The 21143-nt window shown below is 38.6% G+C and overlaps 2 protein-coding genes across 6 annotated transcripts in view; both read left to right on the forward strand.

The window, feature by feature from the left end:
- Positions 1 to 1094: 1094 nt before the first annotated feature.
- Positions 1095 to 21143, forward strand: part of LOC137713793 (uncharacterized) — an 82677-nt gene continuing 62628 nt past the window's right edge. For 2 of the 4 annotated variants that reach the window (XR_015956023.1, XR_015956022.1), the window contains exons 1-3: positions 1095 to 2173; positions 2606 to 3157; positions 3259 to 3651. Coding sequence is in view for 1 of the 4 variants with exons in the window: in XM_068453147.2 (XP_068309248.2) it covers positions 1340 to 2173; positions 2606 to 3157; positions 3259 to 3369 (1497 nt within the window). In the remaining 3 variants the exon portion in view is untranslated. Of the gene's footprint in view, positions 2174 to 2605; positions 3158 to 3258; positions 3820 to 21143 lie in introns of those variants that run through there. The other 2 variants (XR_015956021.1, XM_068453147.2) reach the window with 2 other exon arrangements.
- LOC137712821 (trihelix transcription factor GTL1) lies at positions 11018 to 15544 on the forward strand. Of its 2 annotated transcripts, none has more exons than XM_068451992.2 (3): positions 11018 to 12009; positions 12848 to 14363; positions 14598 to 15544. In XM_068451992.2, the coding sequence occupies exons 1-3, from the start codon at positions 11651 to 11653 to the stop codon at positions 14895 to 14897; spliced, it is 2175 nt and encodes a 724-aa protein (XP_068308093.2). In that variant the 5' UTR covers positions 11018 to 11650; the 3' UTR covers positions 14898 to 15544. The 2 variants fall into 2 exon arrangements, with proteins under 2 accessions (XP_068308093.2, XP_068308094.2); XM_068451993.2 differs by having other exon boundaries at positions 11503 to 12009; positions 14602 to 15544.

The raw sequence follows: 21143 nt of genomic DNA on the forward strand, positions 1-21143 counted from the left end.
AATCTTCGGTATAGACGACGGGAACGTGACTAGTAAAGAGCCAAGATAGCTAACGGTGCTAAGGTCGTGGCCGCCACTGAAAAGAAAGGAGTTTGAAGTTTTTGACGATTAATCGTCCCAATACCGCCTCTATTTTGTGAAGAAGATGACTGGAAAAATCATCAGCACTACTACGACTACTTGGGCTAGCGATGGCCATGGTTAGAGAGAAAAGAAAAGTTTAACTCTTCGTCTAGTATGTGCCTTCTTGATTTTATGGCAATTTTTTTTGCTGCATATGGTCAAATGGAGAAGAAGATGAGTTGAATGCAAGGATTTATTAGATGTGTTGAGTTTTACAGATTAGGTAGGGTGGGGGAAAAGAGAGAGATACAGATAGAAAGGTGAGAAGCGTGGAGAAAAGATAAGGAGTATTTTAGTTTTTTTAATCTTTACTAGCATTTGCCTACATACTCTGTGTGTATGAACATAATTTTTTAGAAAATGAGAAAGAGGGAGGGAGAGAACGTATAGAGAGTGAGAGGTTTTTGTTTTTGGTTTATTTTTATTTTTAAATATTAGAAGTATTTTAACATCACATGTAGGTGAGGTTTCAATAAAAAATAGTAAAATTTGGACATGTGAAATTACATTATTGCCCATCATTTTTTATGTGCGATAGAAATTTAATTTGTTTGTCTTTTTACCCTTTTTTTATTGACAAAAAAAGTTTTATTAATTAATAAAGATTATAATTAAAAAAGAATATTTAATATGAATGTTAATCAAAATTAGTTAAAATGACACGTGAAATATGTAAGATGTACGGTAAACATCCGTAATTTATAATGTTGAGCGAAAATTCACCGTGTATAAAAGAGGAAAAAGAATGTGAAACAATTGTTTCATTTAAAATGAAAAAATGGAGGGAGAAAAATCCGAAATGGCTGCGGGAAAACTTTACCGGTCGGAACTACCCCTGACAATCCCGCTACGTGGCGTAGGTTTTAGCAGGGCTTTTTCCCCGTCGCCGCACGCCGCACACGTGTCTTGATTCCCAACGCACGGCACACACGTACCGCCACGATATTCCGCCTTTGCACTCCACCCACGACAACGTCTCTTTTTTTTCCAAATATTTTGCGCTTTGCATTTTGCTGCGTTTCCATTGGCACAATTTATTTTAAAAATAAATTAATTAAAACCAATAAATCCTAAAACCCCACACTCTCACTCTTCGCACTTCGAAATCCCCAAATGTCCCAAATCCGAAATCCCAATCCGAATTCGAAATCCCGGATTGTTGTTTAGGGGTTTTGATTCGGTGGCGGTCGGCGCACGGAAATGAACATTGGGGGCGATGACGACGTCGTCAACAATAAACCCCAACAACGCCAATCCCAGATCGCCCAAAGCTCCGCGTTACCGTCAGAGCCACGTGGGCAACGCCGTCATCGCCGTTGCGGCCCTCTTGATCTCCACCACCGCTTGGCTTTCCCTCGTCTTTTCCGCCACCCCGCACTCCCTCCCCGCCCCACAGTCCTTCACTCGCTCCCGAAACCGCACCATTTCGCGACGGGTTGGACACTCTGAGGAGCTCACTCTAAACGACATCGTTTTCGGAATTGCCGGGTCGGCCCAACTCTGGAAGCAGCGGAAGGAGTACGTCCGGCTCTGGTGGCGCCCGAACGACATGCGCGGCCACGTATGGCTGGAAGAGAAGCTACCGGAAAACGACGTCGATCGGTTGTTGCCGCCGATCATGGTCTCCGAGGACATCTCGCGGTTTCGGTACACGAACCCGACGGGTCACCCGTCGGGGCTTCGAATCTCCCGGATAATCTCCGAGTGCTTCCGCCTTGGCCTCCCCAATGTCCGGTGGTTCGTCCTAGCCGACGACGACACCATCATCAACGTCGATAACCTCGTCGCCGTGCTGGGCAAGTACGACTCGTCGGAGATGGTTTATGTGGGAAGCCCGTCGGAGAGTCACTCTGCCAACACTTATTTTAGCCACTCTATGGCGTTTGGCGGCGGCGGCATTGCAATTAGCCACCCTTTGGCGGAAGCCCTATCCGGAATGCAGGACAAGTGTCTCGAGAGGTACCCGAAGCTCTATGGAAGCGACGATCGTCTCCATGCCTGCATTACTGAGCTTGGGATTCCATTAAGCAGAGAACCTGGCTTCCATCAGGTAATCTCAGATATAAATCCATATATCTTTCTATTTTAAAGAGCAATGCTTACTTGCACATGTGTGTTAGGCTAGTTGGTCTGGGGGCAGTGTGCCCGCCATGTTGCACCTTAGTTCGAATCCCCCTTGCTGTAGATTAGAGTAGTCTAGATTATCCCTTGCTGTAGATTATAGTAGTTTAGATTATCGCATTATCAAAAACAGAATATTGTTAATTGGTGAGATGGGTTTGGTGTGGCAGTGTGATATTAGCTACTAGTTCTACAAACAAACACCTATATGTATGAATGGATGGATCATTTTGTTTCCGTGACCATTGCTTGATTGGTGAAACGTGTTTTGTTCTTGTACTGTTTCACAAGAGTGTTTCGTATATATCTTTCTTTTTATTAGAGCATTGCTTAACTAGTGAAATGGATTTGTGTATGGCAGTGTGACATTAGGGGTAATGCGCATGGTCTTTTATCTTCGCATCCTATAGCACCGTTTGTGTCCATTCACCATGTTGAAGCTGTTGACCCTTTTTATCCCGGCTTCACCTCTCTGCAAAGTTTGAAGCTTTTCACACAGGCAATGAGACTCCAACCTACCAGCTTTTTGCAGCGGTCCATTTGCTATGATCATCGACACCGTCTCACATTTTCTGTCTCACTTGGTTATGTGGTTGAAGTCTTCCCAAACATTGTGCTCCCTCGTGACCTCGAGCGCTCAGAGCAGACTTATTCTGCTTGGAATGGGATAAGTCACAGGAATGAATTTGATTTTGATACCAAAGACCCTTATAGGTCTGTTTGTAAGAAGCCTATTTTATTCTTCTTGAAAGATATTAGGAAACAGGGGGATGCTACATTGGGATCATATATGCGGAGCAAAGCAAAAGATGATTTCAAGAGAAAGGTTTTCTGCTTTTCCCGATTTCGACTTTTGCGCAGTCTGCGAAAAGTTAAAGTTTTGGGCTATCCGCCCACCGAGAAATGGCATTTGGTGAGTTTCTTCACTCAGCTACTTTTGCCATATGCAATGAAACTGATTTCTGACTTGCCTGTTCCAGTTTTTATGATATAATGAACATCTCTTAATTACAGGTACCGCGGCGGTTATGTTGCAAACTGAACCAAACAAGTGAGGAAGTTGTCAGTTTAACAGTGGGACAGTGTGGTAAGGGACCTTTCAGCTCGATTACTGATACTAAATAACTGGTTTCTTGGATGGTGTTAGCGGGGTAGACTCTGAATCGATCTGGATTTCGCAAATGAGCATCACTTGCTGTTATCAGTTCGGCTGACCTCTAGAAAATCGAAAGTATGTGCTTGCAGATTGAGAGTGCTTCATTGTAAAATAACAGTTGAAGACGAGCATGCAAACCTTTGGCTCGGGGAGTACATTCTTTGCCTTCGATTTTGTTCAGAAGGTAATCTAATCATAAATTAAGATTCAACGATCAAGCAGCTGATTAGGTGAGATTTTAGCTGTAGTTAGTCGTTCAAAACTAGTACAAGTTTATTGAATCAGTGTTCTGAAATGATGTAATGAATTTGAGGTGGGTTGGGATCGTTGGGCCCAAATTGGGGTGTGTTAGGGTGATGGGCTCAGGCTGAGCTAATTTTGGATAGTAGGCCCAAAACGGGGCCCAAATTGTTGCTGAATCTTTCACTGAGTCGCGCAGAGAGCCCAGACCTTCACAGCCGCAGCGGAGGAAACAAAAACCAATAAACTTAGGCCCTTAAGTAAAATTTGGAAGGTTAGTGTCGTACCAACCTAACGATGTGTATTGGCCCTCAGCTATGGCACGTAATCGGGTGTTTTACTGTTTTGGGTACCTCCCACGTATCACTTTCGAAGTTTGCCCCTCCCGCTTAGGGCCGCCAACCCTACCTTTAGTCTCCTTTGTGAGCCGGAAACAAAAAAAAGGATGATCGTCTTAAAAGGGAAAAATCTTCGGTTAAGCTGTTTTGTGCGTAAACACACTCGTAAACGGGTGTGACACGCGTTTAAACAAGAAATATGAGTTCAATCGGTCCTTATGTTGAGCAAGAAAAAAATCCCTAGGGATATTAGAGTTTTTTTTGTTTTTTTAGTACTTCGATATTTTTACACAAAGAGGGAAAGTTCGGCTAAGCCATACAATGGGTAGTTTAATTTAGTATTGAATTTGCCATCCACGAGATTCGAATCTAAGACCTCTCATTTTCAAGTGAAAATGAATATTACCAAACCGTAGTACTAAGTGACCCTAGGGATATTAGAGTTTGTTTGGTATCCTATTAAAAAATATTCATTATTTCTCTAAACATTTCTTGAAAATAATTTTCTTTAAAACTCAAAAACTTGTTTGGTATGAAATTTAATATTTTTTGTAAATCTCAAAACTTAAACTAAACAAAAAGATATAAAGAGAGGGAGTTGCAAAAGAGGGAGAACGAGGAAAGAGTAGGAAAAAAAGAAAGAAATGATCAAAGGAGAGAGAAAGAAGAGAGATGATCAAATGAGATAGAGAGGAGGAGAGAGAATGAAGAGGCTGGATTTTTTTTGGGGGGGGGGGGGGGGTGGCCGGGGAGAGAGAGGAAAAAAAAATGAGTGACCTTTGAGTTTAAAAATTCATTTTTGGTGTTTCTGGAGAATAAACTAGTTTTTTTTTAAGTTAGTCTTAAGTTCACTTTTTGAAAATAGTCCTACTAAAAAAGTTTTTAAGGCCTAAAATTTGAAAATGACTTTTGAGTTGAAAAAGTTGGATTAAAATAGAATACCAAACAGACCTATAGTGATTTCCATATCTATTTTCCTTTTCTAAATGCATTTTTTTTTCTTGATTTCCAGCATTTACTAAGGAGTTTCCTTTACTAGAACATGGGCATTTGAATTATTTCAATTTACTCCCTCAAGTTTACTAATCAAAAGAAGTAGGGCTTCCATCTTCAAATTCGTAATTCAATACCTAAAAGAATCATATAGATCATATCAACAAGAAGCGTAGAGTTGATTTCATTCTCGTCCATTCTTCATTCGAAATACGTAAACATAGACAAACACTTGCCACGCATAGTTGCTTTGGTCAATATCATACAGTTTTCTTTATGATCAAAGAATAAAGCAAAACACAAGACACTACTGTTTGTCTGAGGGTAGGTCAGTGTAAAAACAAGAAGAAGATGGGATGCGAGGAGGAGGAGAGCATGTTAGGGTCCAGCTCACAGGTGAGAAGTAAAATCGATCAATATGGAAATAAAAAAAACCTAGAGAGAGAGAGAGAGAGAAAGAGAATGGGGGTTTATTAAAAAAAACAAAGGAAAACCATAAGTGGTTAAAAATAAAAAGTGGGGGAGAAAAAAGAAAGAAGGAAAGAAACAAAGGGAAGGAGGAGGAGAAGCAAGTGGCATGTGCAGTGATCGGCAGTTAGGGGTTTCAGAAATCCGGGAGAAACGCCACGCACGTTCCTCCCCTTCCCCTCACGTAATGGGCCCCTTTCTACAGCTGTGCCAATCTGTTCTGGTCTCCCCCTCCCCTCCCTCTCATAACCTAATTGCTAAATGCCTCTCTCTCTCTCTCTCTCTCTCTCTCTCTCTCTCTCCCCAACCCAAACTCCTTTCCTTTCTCATCATCATGCCTTCACTCACTTGGCCACCCCATTTTCTACTTTTTCCCATTTATAAATTTCACATTTTTTGTATATTTTATTTGGATGATCGGTGATGATGCCAATTGACAGTTTAATAGCGTAACATATTAAACTGAACAGTAAATCAGTAACTTACAATTTCTCTCATTGTCAACTCCAAAACCCTACATGGTTTATCTTTTTCATTCTCCCACATTGTCTTTTTCTGTTAACAGTTCCATCTCATAATTAACATACTAGTATGATGTTGACTTATGACCTCTATAATTGATAGTATGATCACATAACATGTTAGGTTAAATGGTAACTTACGACCTTTTTCATTGTTAGTGTCGGCTTCAAAACCCTAACATAGTCTTTTATCCACATAATTTCTTTCATGGGCCACATTTTATTTTGTCTGTTGACAGTTTGAAAGCATAACATATTAGAATAGATGAGAAGTTACGACCTCTCACTCGTTGTCGGCTCTAAAACCCTAACTCCCTCTTTTATCCACATGGGTTTCTCTCATGCACCCACATTGTGTTTTTCTATTGCACAATTTAATTGGTGATTGTATGGTGTCGAACAAAGAATGCTAATACTACATTTTAATAGTGCGACTTCCCTTTTCTTGCATGGGCATCCTCCATGTTCGAATCCGGCCATCTAACAACATATTCATGTTAGCAACATGATGGTTACCATGTGATAGCAACCGAGTTAATTCCTTACCTATTCATTAGGGAAAAAACACAGAAAAAAAGGGGAAAAAGGTTCCCTTCTAAACTTGTGCAAATTATTTACCAAAAAGAATCGCATACAACGAAGCAAAAACTTGTTGGACAAATAGTATCACAGAATAAGATCCCTTAGGGTTAACAAATTAATGTATTCACATTGGCATTATACATATATAGAGAGAGAGAGAATCGGATCTTCATTTTATTTTATTTTTTTGTAAAAATATGGATTAGTTATGAGCTCACTTTACATTGAACTTCAATGATGCAAATCGTCTATTTTTTTTTTAATTTCATTCTTATATTAATTTTACAAAAAATCAATTCAATTCAAAACCATTTATCTATTTAATTGTCATGATGAAATTCCAATATGTTTTAGAATGTACTGTATGTCAATTTCTGTAAACTCAATTAGATGACTCAAACATTTCCAAAATTTCTTTGGCTGATATTTTGTAAGAATAATCTGTGGAGTGAAACTTGAAAAATAAACAGTTCAGATCGTTGAAGTTTATATGGAATATGCCCCATAACTAGTCTTCATTTGTATTAAAAAGAATTGGGATTTCTTTGGATAAAGAGCCTATATGTATGTGTGTGTGTGTGTGTGTATACATATATATTCTCTTCCTTAATTAAGTGCTATGCATATCTGTGCGTTAGGCAGTCTTAATTATTTCCTGGCTGGCTCCTTAAACCTAGTAGTATCTGCGATTTGTTGTAATTAACATATAATTATAGTAAATACATAATGCATGCATGCATATATATGTACCTGTGTATAATTATATTATGGTGACTTAGAAAAAGCATGATTGCCACAATGATATACATTAGGCTTGAGGAGCATCATGACAGTTTGAGAGCGCGTAACGTGCCCCCCACAATGTGTTAATGCGATCAAAAGTTGGATATTCAAACGCAATGGTTACTAGTCCAATAAGAAATTATTGCATCATACTGTGGTATAACAAATTTACATGTTATAATTTATATATACTTATTAATATTTATTTCCTAAACTATATAGATGTTCATTTACTCATATCATAATACATACAGACATGTTTGATAGATGATTAATTTGGGTAAGACTATTCACTATATTGATGGCGTTTTAAAGGAAGAAATGGATGATAAATTCGTCATTTTGTCTAAGTTGAAGGTTACAAATGAAGAAAAGATATCCATACTAATCCCCACAACAAAGGTAGGATTAAAAGCGCCAACTATTCTTCATGAGTAACCTTTAACTTGGACAAGTAAGGAATTTGTCATTCGTTTCTTCCTTTAAAATACCTTAATATAGTGAATAGTTCTATCCAAATCAATCATCTCTATCAAACGAAGCCCAACTGATTAACAATAACTTACAACTCAAGTGATTAATAGCTTTTACAGAAGCACTTAGAATCCTAAGTTTGATTTCCGTCCTTCCACCATCGCTTGCATAGAAAGAAAAAGCAAGCATACTGATTATATCACGCGACGCTGTTTCAGTATTATCCCACTATAATTTTTCTTGAGGTGAGGGCATTGTTTGTGTGAATGGGAAAAGTATAAAGAAGGAAAGAATAAGCTTACAACAGGAGTTGTTTGCTGTCAATTAGTGTTAGTTTTAAGCAAATCATCAATGGCCGCTGGCATTGTTGGTGTAAAATAGATCTCTCTCTCTCTCTCTCTATCTCTTTCTAGCTTTAATATCTATATATATATATATATATATATATATATATAAAATAAATATGCAGGTTTATATGATAAATTCCATGAGCCTCCATAGGGCTCCAATCACATGGGACTTACAAGCATGTCAGATGGGAGATGGGACCGACAACAACTTTGTTTAAACTAAAGGAATTGGAAACTAAAGTCATCATCTGACAGCATCACAGGTCGTCCTCCCTCCAGGTTAATTCAAAGTTTCGATGTGGGATTAAAATATCCAATTTTTCCCTCTTTATATCATTAATCACCAAATAGTCCCTTTAATTAATTAATAATTGGATAATTAATTATCTATATAATATTGGTTTTGAGCAAGAAGAGGAGGAGCGTGGAGTATCATTTAAATTGCTAGCTACAAATAAATGTTAAAAAAGCCACAGATCGATCTCAGAGTACGTATAATTAGGTTGAGTTTAAAGTTTAAACCATGGTTAAGTGTGATGACTGATGAGTGAGTGCAGATCATATTCTGATTCCCGTCCTAATTGGTGTGCTTCAACAATTTTAGTTTGTTCCAGCTCAAAATTAGGGTGTCAATTTTGGATGTGAAGAAACAAATACGAAAAAAAAAAAGGGTTATATCTATCTTAGATAGACGGTTGAATTATAGAATGCTATCTTTAGAGGGACCCGGGTGGTCTGGGGATCATCCGAAAACCGGTAGAAGATCCTTTGAAGTACCTCTCGATTCTCTGAAGGTGGTGGTGGAGACGTGACCAGGACCTCTTCGGTCCCATAGATGTGCGGAGGCTGATCTGCAAAGAAGCTACGACGATGGTGGTGATGCCTTGCAACCATGGTTTGTTTGTTGTAGATTTGCTTAAGTAAAGAAGCTGGGAAGAAGATGAGACAAGCTGCTCTAATTTTTCTAACAAAAATATGACTGTTTTTTGCTTTAGTAAAACGTTGCGTTTTATTCAACAGACTCATTAAAATGTAAAAAGAAATAAAGGGAGAACCCATATACTACAATATTTCAAGAAAGGAGCCCACTCCTTTGGTTTTCGATTCTCTTTCCACCACAAACTCTCCCTCTCCCTTTCACATACACACAGCTAAGTTTCAGACGGAAAGTAAAATTTGGCTGCCCACCTATTCGGTTTTGGTTCTATTTCGTCTTAAATAATCTTGAATTGACGTACTAAGACCACCCAAAGTTAAAATTCTGGATCCATCATAGGCTACCGTCAATTGTCCCTGCGCGAGGTTTAGCTATTGGTTTCTTATGAGTTTCGTGGGTGTGTGGACGTGAAACTGTATGGATTAGAGAGAGTGAGAGCACAACTTGAGGGGAAGGAGAGCAAAGTTTCTGGTGCTCCCAAGCTACATAGTAAAGTAAAAGCAAAGTCCAATTTTGCAAGGGCATTGCCCACAGAGAGGGATTGTTGGGTCAATTCAGTAGGAAATTATTGTGATGGCAAAGCAAAGATGGCCTTGATTTTTATTCCTAAAGATGGATGTGAGAGTTGCCTAGCTTATGCTCCATTGCTCTTTGGTCCATTCACTTTGAATTTTCTTTCCTTTCTTCTCTTTTATTCAATCTGTATTATAAATTTATAATAGAAAATTGTTATTTGCATTTCAAAATAATTATTATATGCTATTAGTTTGATGGAAAAAGTTTAGGGAGAAATTAGTTACTCTCTCTCACCACCAACGTTAGGGTTTATCCACAAATTCGAGCCGGAAGACTTACGTGTAGCACCTTAATAATTATAAAATAATACAACATAATTCTTATATTTTTATATTTGGAATCAAAATATTGATGCCTTTTTTTCTTCTTCTTCCACAATACACATACCCAAATATTACACTTAAATCTGAGTTTTAACATTTGATTACGTGCATCATACAGTAAAATAGTGAAATAAGAACTCATATTTGAATTTTAACATTTAATTTTGTGCATTGGAGATGGTTGGTGTCAAAACTTTACTAGTTGAAATACTATTTTTTCTTATTACCGTGAGGTCCGTCTTAGACTCAAATCTTATAACTAAACCTAATTATAAATTTTAATACAAATCAAAATTCATATATGAATTTTAACTTTCTAGTGCAGTAGAAAAAAAGTTATATTTGGACTCAAATACAACATTTGAGTCTAAATTTCTAGAGCATTGGAGAAATTATATATGCTAAGGTGCACCTCAATTAGGGAATGTATCAACAAAATCATTTTAGTGTATAGAATAAATTTATGGTGTAAATTGTCTTTAAATGGCTTATATTCATTTGTTAAATTCTCTCAATTCTTTAACGGACTTTCAACTGTTAAACTCAATAAAACATATCTTACATTGATGGGCTATAATTTTTAGCGTCACGAATGTTGTCTATGTTGTGTGTCTTAAATATATTCTTTACACAACAATATTAGAGAGAGATTTAAACAAAGTCATACAATCAATCAACTATAATTATATTTCAAACTCGTTATTATTTATGAAAATCAAATTTGATATTTCAACTTACATGTAAAAATAATAACGATCAACCATAATTTGTATTGAACTATCCATCCATTAAAGTTAAACTTACTTGAAACTTACAAATACAGAAGAATACCGTTAGACTTTAATGGTAGTGTGATAATTCATTCTTAAAGTTTAAGAAAATGGAGAGTAAAATATAGTGGTAAATGGTTTTGACAATTATTAGCAGCAAAGTGAGAGCCGCTGACAACACAGCATCTCTTATAATTTTCTCTCTCCTCTCTCACGCACTCTCTATCTCTCTCTTAATCATCATCAGCACCCTCATAATCGCCATCTCTCCATTCATTCACTTCTCTCTCTCGGTCTTCTGTTTCTCTTTCTTCGCTTATCTATCGCCCCCCACAACCCATCCAGTCTTTCTGTCTTTTCTTTTCTCTGTCTGTTATCTCTTGCAGGCAGCAGAAGCAGCAGCAGTATTGCAGTTGGGATGGGGATGATGATGATGATGATGATTATACCCTCCTCCTCCTCTTCCTCCTCTTTCTGCTCTTTTTTTCCTTAATTATTATTCCTTTTTTCTTTAATATTCTTTTCTGTTGTTGGGTTTTTAAGTAAACAAGGGAATAAAAATCAAATCTCTAGTGTGTGTGAAGTCCTGCACTAACTCATAGGAAAATTCACTTTCTGCCTTCCATCTTTCTAGTTGTCTAATCTAATCCCCCCACCCTCCTTCCTTTCGCCCCTCCTCCTTAACTCCTCCTCCCCCTCCTCTCTCTCTCTCTCTCTCTCTCTCTCTCTCTCTCTCTCTTTCACACCCAAGAGGAAGATCGGCCTCCCCCGCTGCTTAATGTACCCAATCAATTTCCCTGGGTACAGAATCGGCGGTGAAGAATTGGAAGAAAGACGACATCTTTGAGGTGCGTTGAGGAATTGAGAAGTACCCATTTTCTCAATTCGCGAGATTATGCAGCAACCAGCAGCTGGAGGAGCTGGAGCGTCCCAATCCCATTACGGAGGAGCTGGAGAGATGAGTGCTGCTGAACCTGCGGCGGCGGAGCAAGGCCAGCTGGTGGTGGAAGCGGCGTCCCCAATCAGCAGCAGGCCGCCAGCTTCCGCGGCGGTGAATTTGGACGAGCTCATGACTCTGTCCGGCGCGGCGGCTGCAGCTGAAGATGCTCTCGCGGATCGAGGTGGCGGTGGTGGGTCCAGCGGGAACAGATGGCCGCGTCAGGAGACCCTGGCGCTTCTCAAAATCAGGTCCGATATGGATGTGGCCTTCCGTGACGCCACCCTCAAAGGCCCCTTGTGGGAAGATGTCTCCAGGTAATTAACAAAAACAAAAACAATCAAATCAAATCAAAATTCATGCTAATTTTTATTCTTTTTCACTTTATTGAATTTTAGGTTTCGAAATTCATTCATTTTTCGATTTGCCAAGTCATCTTCTTCACCATTTTGGCATTCCCAATATTGATTATTGATGGATATTTTCACAAATTTTTTTTTTTCCTTGATAAAAAAAAGAAAGAGAGGAAGAAATTAATGAATTAATTATTTTTCTGCATATATATATATATATATATATATAAATACATAGATACAGAGGGAGCCAGGCAGCCAGCCGCACATGGTAGATGGGGCTTCTTTCTCTTTCTATCACGATTCACGAGTCGAGCATCTTTCCTTTCTTTCTCTCTTTCTTTTCTTTTTCTTCTTGTTGGTATTTAGAGCGGCTCAGATCCACTGCATCACTTGTACCCAATCCCTCCCTCCTTCCTTTATTTTTGTCCCTCCCCCTTTAAATTCAATTTTTATCACACCAATTTTTTAAAATCCCAATAAGATTTCCTTTATTTCCCCCCAAAATATAAAAAATTAGCAACATTTTCCTCTTTTTCTCTTCATTTTTTCCTTTTTAATTAATAAAATGCTAATGCTTCTAAATTTCGACTATATACAGCTAATCTTATATAATTAATTAATTGCATAGGAGATAGAGACCACCCTCTCCCCTCCATTTTTTTCCTCCATTAACCCTCCCTCGAGTCCTAGTTTGGAAGATGATGATTTATTCTATTTTATTGGGTTTAATTCAAATTTTTAAATTTAAAAAATTGGTTAATTATTTATAACAAAAATATGGATTTGTTACATTGTGCAGGAAACTAGCGGAATTGGGGTACCAAAGAAATGCCAAGAAATGCAAGGAGAAATTCGAAAACGTTCACAAATATTACAAGCGGACAAAAGAAGGCCGCGCGGGGCGCCAAGACGGCAAAAGCTACAAGTTTTTCAGCGAGCTGGAGGCTCTGCATGGCACCGCCGCCACCGCCGCAGCTACGACAGCTAACGTGTTGGCCTCTCCGGCAGTGCACGTCGCGTCTCCGAATCCGGTTTCTGTCGGGTTCGGATCTGTCAGTAACCCCATGCCCATCTCATCGTTCAGAATGCCACAGCAACAGCAACCACCTCCCGCCACTGCAATTCCAATAATACCCTCGTCCCAGCCTACAGCCACTCCGATGGACTTTAACTTCTCCTCCAACAGCTCGTCGACTTCCCCGGGAACTGACGACGAGGACGACGATGATGACGTGGAAGGAGAGCGCTCGAGTCGGAAGCGAAAAAGGGGGAGTGCTAGTACTAGTACCGGAATTAGTGGCGGCGGTAGTACCCGAAAAATGATGAACTTTTTCGAGGTTCTGATGAAGCAAGTGATGCAAAAGCAAGAGAGCATGCAGCAGAGGTTTCTAGAAGTGATAGAGAAGAGGGAGCAGGACAGGACTATCAGGGAGGAGGCGTGGAAACGTCAGGAGATGGCCCGGTTAACTCGCGAGCAGGAGCTCATGAGTCAAGAGCGGGCCATCTCTGCTTCAAGAGATGCCGCCATTATCTCTTTCCTGCAGAAAATTACTGGTCAGACTATTCAGTTGCCTCCGCCGGTCAATGTCCAAGCCGCTCCCCCACCACCTGTGCCTCCGTCGGTGTCGGTTGTCACGCCTTTACCACAGACAATGCCACAGCCGAGGACACAGACATATCAAACACCGCAACAGCAACAACCTCAGCCACCGCAACAAATGCAACAAGTTCGTCATGTTCAGCAGCCTCAAAATGTTCAACCGGTGATGGCTGTACCGGAACAGCAGGTGCCTCCGACAGCGCAGGAGAATATTGCTAGCGGTGGAGGAGGAGGGAGCTCCGAGCCTGCATCATCTTCGAGATGGCCCAAGGCAGAAGTACTGGCGCTGATAAAGTTGAGGAGTGGGCTTGAGTCGAGGTACCAAGATGCAGGGCCGAAAGGCCCACTTTGGGAGGAAATCTCCGCCGGCATGGGGCGGATGGGGTACAATAGGAGTTCCAAGAGGTGCAAGGAGAAATGGGAGAACATCAACAAGTACTTCAAGAAGGTGAAGGAGAGCAACAAGAAGCGGCCCGAGGATGCGAAAACGTGTCCGTATTTTCACGAACTAGATGCCCTTTACCGGAAAAGGGTGCTTGGCGGTGGGTCTACGGGCGGCAGCAGCAGCTCGATGGGAAATATGCTAGAACAACAACCTCAACAGGAGCAAGTAGTGGCCGGATCAGAAAACAAGAATGCAGATGATAGCACGAATGTGGAAACAAATTTGAGAGCTAACCTCTTTGGAGAGGGAACAGCAGAGGCTGCCAAGAAGGTAAAGTTTTTCCATATATTTCTAGTCAATAATATTTGCTAATGCTAGGGTCTTGAGATACTAGAGTCATCAAATTTGTTGACAAAATTCGTTACGCGTCTGTCAGTATCTTACTTGTTCAAAACAAATATCATCCAAAATTTTATCTCCGCATTATTTGGCGTACAAATTTTTGGGGAATAAATTGGTAATGAATGCATAGATACATACTGATTATTGGTTTTGCATTTGAAGCCAGAAGACATTGTGAAGGAGTTGATGGAGGTGCATGATCACCAACAAGTCCTCCAACAAGGGCACCCACAACATTTTGGAGTAGATGACTGCAATAGGATGGAGGAAGCGGATAGCGATAATCTTATGGATCAAGAGGAGGAGGACATGGAAGACGAGGACATGGACGAGGAAGACGATGAAGAAACGGAGCAAGAGCGGAAGATGGCTTACAAGATAGAGTTTCAGAAGCAGAATACAGGCCCTTCGTCCAACGGCGGAGGCAATGGTGCACCTTCTTTCCTCGCCATGGTTCAGTGAGAAATGTGCATGGCCAAATCTCTGTACAATATGTACGTATCTCAATCTAGCTCAAGTAAGATTATACCTCACATGAGCAAAAGTTGAAACCCTCAAAAAATTAGTTCTTCCATTTTCCTTTCTTTTTTCTTTTTTTTTTCCTTTTCTTTTTTTTCCTAGATTAATTTCTTTCATTCTCCTTTGTTCATCACCACCCCATTTCATCATCTTCTGATTTTTGTTGTCCTCTTGATCTTCTTCTTCTTCTACTGCTTCTCGGGTAGTCGTCGCCGTCGTCATCATCAGTTTTTTTCCAATTTATTGATTTATTGGTGAATAAAAAAACCGTTTGAAAAACGGGGAGGGGGATTGGATTAAGACACAAGAAATAAGCTTGCTCTAAATTTACGTAGCAGCAGTCATATATCGTTACAGAGAAAAACAAAACTGAGCCCTGGAAATATAGAGAGGGAGAGAAAAAGTGGACAGTTGCACAAGGCAGATCAGCAGAGATGATTCACCATTATTCTTTTTTTTTTTTTTTCACTTTTATTTTATTTATATTGTTCTTGTTAATTGATTAATTAAACTTTTGTGTTTCTTTTGTAAACTTTGCTTGGTTTGAATGAATGAACAAGCTGGGCTCTCTCTAAAATTCATATTCCCTATTCAAATTGTGCAATAAATCCTTTTCCTTTTCTTTTTCCCTTTTGTTTAAGGAGCAACTTGCATGTTCCAGAGTCACCACGCCGTTTTGTGTTATGAATATAGTATTATGTGGACTTAAATTGCATATATTATTGTATGATTGACATAAAACGTTGGATAAAATTGTCAATATTTATGTGGATGGTATTGATAGCTTGACAGACAAGTGCATACGAAGATCAACTAATGATAGTAACTTTACTATGAAGTCTCTGTTTATGTGTTAGACCTAAACGCTAATATGAATACCAAATAGCGATGAAAGTTTATTTGGGAGTTGCGTCTTCCTCCTCAGGTGCTCTCTTTTCTTTGACTTGTGTTGCTGGACAAATTACTGACCAATGCTCAACGAGTTAGACGGGGGTTGGCTATACGGCAGATATGATGGTGATTTTGACTCAATTATTCACGTCTTTAGAGACTGCTCCTTTGCTGCTAAGGTTCGGAGAAGTTTCCCTGTTCTTGATCAATTTTTTACTGGTTCATGAACTACTAATTGGTTCCAAAATAATATCTCTCCCAAAATATTAGTTTTGATGATTTGCAATGGAGACATTTTTTTGCATCGCTCGCTGGTTCTTGTGACACTGGCGAAGCAAAAGTATTTTGAGCATGATTTTGCTCTCCTTAATGATTCCAAATTTGTTATTATTTACTTGGAAATTGGCTTCGGGTGAAGATGGTTTCCCCTGCTACTTGCATGAAATAATAAAATTAAGAAGATTATGGTAGAATCGGATTCTGCACTTGCCTTTCGGACTTATGCTCGGTTGTTAACCCAAAAAATAAAAAAATAATCCTCCTCCTTATTTATGTTTTTCATTTCAATTTTGGTCAACTTTGTGATTTTCCATAAATGTATAACTGGATCCAAAAATGAAAAAGTTATGGATAAACACCAGCACAGTGATGAAGGCAAGTGGATAATTCATTTATCGTAGTAATCTGCAGCTACAACTCTGCGCGCGTCACTGGTGCCAGCTGGCTTTCACTTTTATTTAGAGACTTTCTCTGAGAAATATAGGGCTTTCAGAGCTTTGCCCTACCGTGTGGTGGTGGTGAGTTAGGCATTTGCCTTGCTTTTCACCACGTCAATATATATATATATATATATATATATATATATATATATATATATATATATAACTGTTATTAGCATTTTTTAAATTTTATTTTACACTTTTTATAAATGTATTTTTATTTTTAATTATAAAAAATTTAGAGCACAAAATTAGATTTTTTAAAAGATAATAACAATTCTTTATGTGTGTGTGTGTGTGTATATATAAGAAGCCTTTAAGGAAAGAGATTCTTTGTTTTTTTATAAAAATAGGAATTAGTTGTAGGTTCCACATCACATCGAACTTTAACAATCCGAACCATCTATTTCTTAAGTTGCACCTCATAGATCATCTTTGCAAAATATTAATCAAATCGAAAATATTTAAGACATCTAATTGTGTTCAAAGAAATGAACGAATACTTTGTTATATAAGAAACAATGAAATTTGATCTTGATAATTAAATAAGCAAATGGTTTCGGATTGAATTGAATTTTTGCAAGGATGATCTATGAATCGAAACTTACAAAATAGACGGTTCGGATCGTTGAAATTCGATGTAGAGTGGGCCTCACACCTAATCCCCATTTTTTCAAAAAATTATGATCCCTTTGCTTAAAGGGGGTGTGTGTGTGTGTGTGTGTGTATATAAAAGATAACAGACAAGGCTTGTTACAATATTTCAAGTTAATTATGCATATAATTATATATTTTAATTTAATTATGTAACAATGTCTGATTAGTTTGATAAATACAATCACATATCGAATATAAACATATAAACATATAACTGTGATAATATTTTAAGTAAATTTACGCACTATCATGTATTTTAATTTTTATCACAAAACAAATGCATGATTGAATATTTGTAGGTAAATACATCCAAGTCTCTTATTATTGCCAGTTATTATTGTGCTGTATGAATATATAATAATGTGTTCCAAAAAGGGTTGACTTGCTTATATAATTATTTTGGGTTGGTTAGAACTTATCAATCTTTGATTTGCTTGTTTCCATCTGTAGTCAATAACATGTTTTCACCAAAAATTATAAGGTAAGGATCCGGAGACATACGTTTTTGACACACGTTTTTTAACTATCTAACCGTTTAATTTTTTTTTTATCTCGCCTCAAAAATCATGTCTACCAAAATCACTCAAATCCAAAACCAAATGATCATTAGATTGAAGTTAGTGTTTCTTTGTAGATCGTATTCATTAATTTTATTCACTACAAATGGATGTCTTAAGGGTTTTGGATTTGCCTAATTTTTTGCAAAGATAATCTATAAATGATGTACTAAAATATAGATGGTATTGTTGAAATACATTACACAGTGGTCCACACAAAATAAATATCAAAATGTATGTCAAAAGTGTGTCTTGGAATCTGACCCAAAATTTTAAACTTATTAGACCATTTTCTTTTTGGTGCCAAATATATGTCAAAAAATCCAAAACTACACAAATTTGTCTTAAGCCCCTAGATATGTTTTCAAACAAAAATTTACCTTCAGTAGTGACAACCCAACATCCAGGTTAATTCGATAACAAGCAAACTTGCAGTTTCTATCTGAATATTAATTTACCTTCTCTCCTCTAATGCAAAGCAGTTCTTAATTGTATCTCGTGATTAGGTTTTTCAATTTTAATGTAGTTTATAAAGATCATAACAAGTTTATACATTGTTGAATTTAATGGTTAAATGTGCGTTGAAGAATTCCAAGAAGTTTTTCAGGTTTGAGTCACTCAATAGACAATGTACACTTCTCAAATTAATCTCACGATTAATGATTAGCGCTTTTTTTTTTTTCTTTTTTTTTTTTTCTGTTTCAAATCTTGCCCAATATTCTTCTGCATGTTACTGTATTTATTTCGTATCTCAAAATGCCACATAGTTTTGCTTACAAGCCTTCGAATCTTTTCACCCACTTTAGGTGTTTGTATGAGTTGGAAAAAAAAAACTTATATATATAACACAGGTCTCTAATAGTTAATTACAAATAATTAGGTTTTTAAAATACAGCACATGGAACAAAGAGGAATGTACTTGATTGGTGTTAGTGGAAAGATTAATTAAACATCTAATTTAACCACGAGCTGGTGGCCCAGTGGTAAATGATGGATTGCGATGCTTCCTTCAAACTAAAAACTAGAGGTCTCGAGTTCGAAACCCGTTGCTGGTGTGGAAGCCAGACTTGTGGCCAAGGATAGGTTGAAATGCATCTGTGAGTCTTTTCGGCCCCTGAAAATTGTGGATAACCATGGCTTTATTGGAAAAAGTAAATATTTAGGAGAAAATGAATGTAAATATTTTTGTAATTACTAGAGTCATTGTTTAGGGAAGGTATTATGTCCTTTATTTGTTTCCTTTTATAACAAGGATTGTATGTACCTTTTATTTAGAATTATGGAATATAGAAAAGTTATCCCATAAAATTCTATTTGGCACTAGAGCCAACTGTAACCCTAATCCCACCACCGTGCTGCTTGTGTCGTGAGAAGGAAAGCTGCTTGGTTATTTTTGCTGCATCTTTGCCGTAGAAAAACTAACTGAAATGCAGTGGGCCGTGTACTGCTACGGCTTGTGTGTGTGTTCTTTGTGGTGTACCGTGACGTGATCAATGATGGGGGACAAAGGTGAGTTAAGGCTGAAGTTGGAGGGCGGAGCATATGGCTCTATCCATGGCTCAGTTGTGAATCTGGTTGTTATTCAGAGTGATGCTTTGGTCATACCAAGTACAGTAAAGCTGAATGGGTCAAACTATCCTTTGTGGTCCAAGGCATTGGAGATGTATATCGCTGGACGTGGCAAGAAAGGGTTCGTGACAGGGAGCGTCAAGGAGACCAAGGAGAATAGTGCTGAGTATGAAGCTTGGGAGACAGGGAACGCGATTGTGAAAGGGTGGTTGATTAATTCCATGGATCCTACCATCATGGGATTTTTCATTCATCTTCGTACAACTAAGAAGTATGGGAAGAGGTTGCTCGAACGTATTATGATGGGTCTGATATTTCTCAGATTTATGATTTGAAGGTGAAGTCATTTCGACTTTGCTAGGAAGGAAGACCTATCGGTGTATACTATGCCAATCTCAAAGCGGTTTGGCAAGAATTGGATCAAAGAAGACCAATCAAGATAGAGTGTGTTGTTGGCTTGAAGACATTCCGAGAAGAAATTCAATTGGATCGTGTGTATGCCTTCCTAGCAGGGCTTGATGATATTTTTGACAAAGTGCGTAGTGATATTTTGAGAACTCAACCATTACCATCTGTGGAGGAGGTGTTCTCCGTTGTTAGGCGAGAAGCACAACGCCATGCAACTACGATGGGAAGTAGTGGCGTGGGGAACCAAGGAGGAGCTCCTCCAGTAGTTATGATATCACGGCCACCTTCTGGTACCCGGTTTTTAAACCCATCTCCAACGGCCAATTCTCAGCCATTCACTTGGGAAAACAAAGATGATCTGAAGTGCACTTTTTTGTGGTCAAACCCGTCATACAGAGGACACATGTTTTCAGAAACATGGAGTACCCGAATGGTTCCCTGAATTGAAGAATAAATTACGTACCAAGGAACGAGCCGCTAATGGAGCAAGTGGAAGCCGAGCATCCGTTGCCACTACCACCAAGGATGTCGTGCCCTCCTCAAGTGATTCAAGTCAAAGCTTGTTGACCAGGACCACCCCTAGTGAAACCCCGGCCACTCCAGGTAGTATGGGGTGTGTTCTTTTAGCGTCTGATATAAAACATCATACAGGATAGATTCTAGACTCGGGTGCAACTGATCATATGACTTTTGATAAGCATTTATTTTCTAGTATGACAACAAGTCCACAGAAGTGTATAGCAACTGCTAACGGAACAACAACACCAGTTTTGGGGGCCGGCACAGTGCACCTCACGTCGGCCCTTCCCCTTCATCACTGCTTGCTTGTTCCCTCGTTATCTCATAATTTGTTATCTATTCCTCAAGTTACTAAGCAATTAGATTGTGTTGTACTTATGCATCCACTGTTTTGTTTGCTTCAGGATATTCAGGCTAAGGAGATAATTGGGCATGGCACTAAGAGAAAGGGGTTATATTAAGTGGATGACGTCGTTCCTGGCAGAGCCAATACGGTTCGAGCATCCCGTACTAATAATTTACAAGAAGTGTGGTTATTGCATCATCGCTTAGGACATGCTTCCTTTGGTTATTTAAGGCGTATGTTGCCTAGTTTATTTCATGAAATAAAAGAATCAGACTTACATTGTGAAGTATGTATTTTCGCGAAGAGTCATCGCACTTCGTTTCCTCCTAGTATGAATAAAAGATTGTTTCCTTTTGATCTTGTGTCATTCAGATGTTTGGGGTCCCTCTCCTGTTAGTACTACGTCTGGGGTTAAATGGTTTATTACTTTTGTTGATGATTGCACTCGTATGATGTGGATTTATGTGATGAAAAATAAAAGTGATGTGAGTATGGTGTTTCGATCTTTTTCTCAAATGGTAGT

This window comes from Pyrus communis, chromosome 14, assembly GCF_041283825.1.
Source record: "Pyrus communis isolate YQ-2024b chromosome 14, ASM4128382v1, whole genome shotgun sequence".
NCBI classification, from domain to species: Eukaryota; Viridiplantae; Streptophyta; class Magnoliopsida; order Rosales; family Rosaceae; genus Pyrus; species Pyrus communis.

Bases quoted from the DNA above. Each gene is read 5' to 3' on its own strand.
- LOC137712821 (XM_068451992.2), top strand. From the start codon at position 11,651: ATGCAGCAACCAGCAGCTGGAGGAGCTGGAGCGTCCCAATCCCATTAC. The intron at 12,010-12,847 runs GTAATTAACAAA...TACATTGTGCAG, and splicing joins TTGTGGGAAGATGTCTCCAG to GAAACTAGCGGAATTGGGGT. The intron at 14,364-14,597 runs GTAAAGTTTTTC...TTGCATTTGAAG, and splicing joins CAGCAGAGGCTGCCAAGAAG to CCAGAAGACATTGTGAAGGA.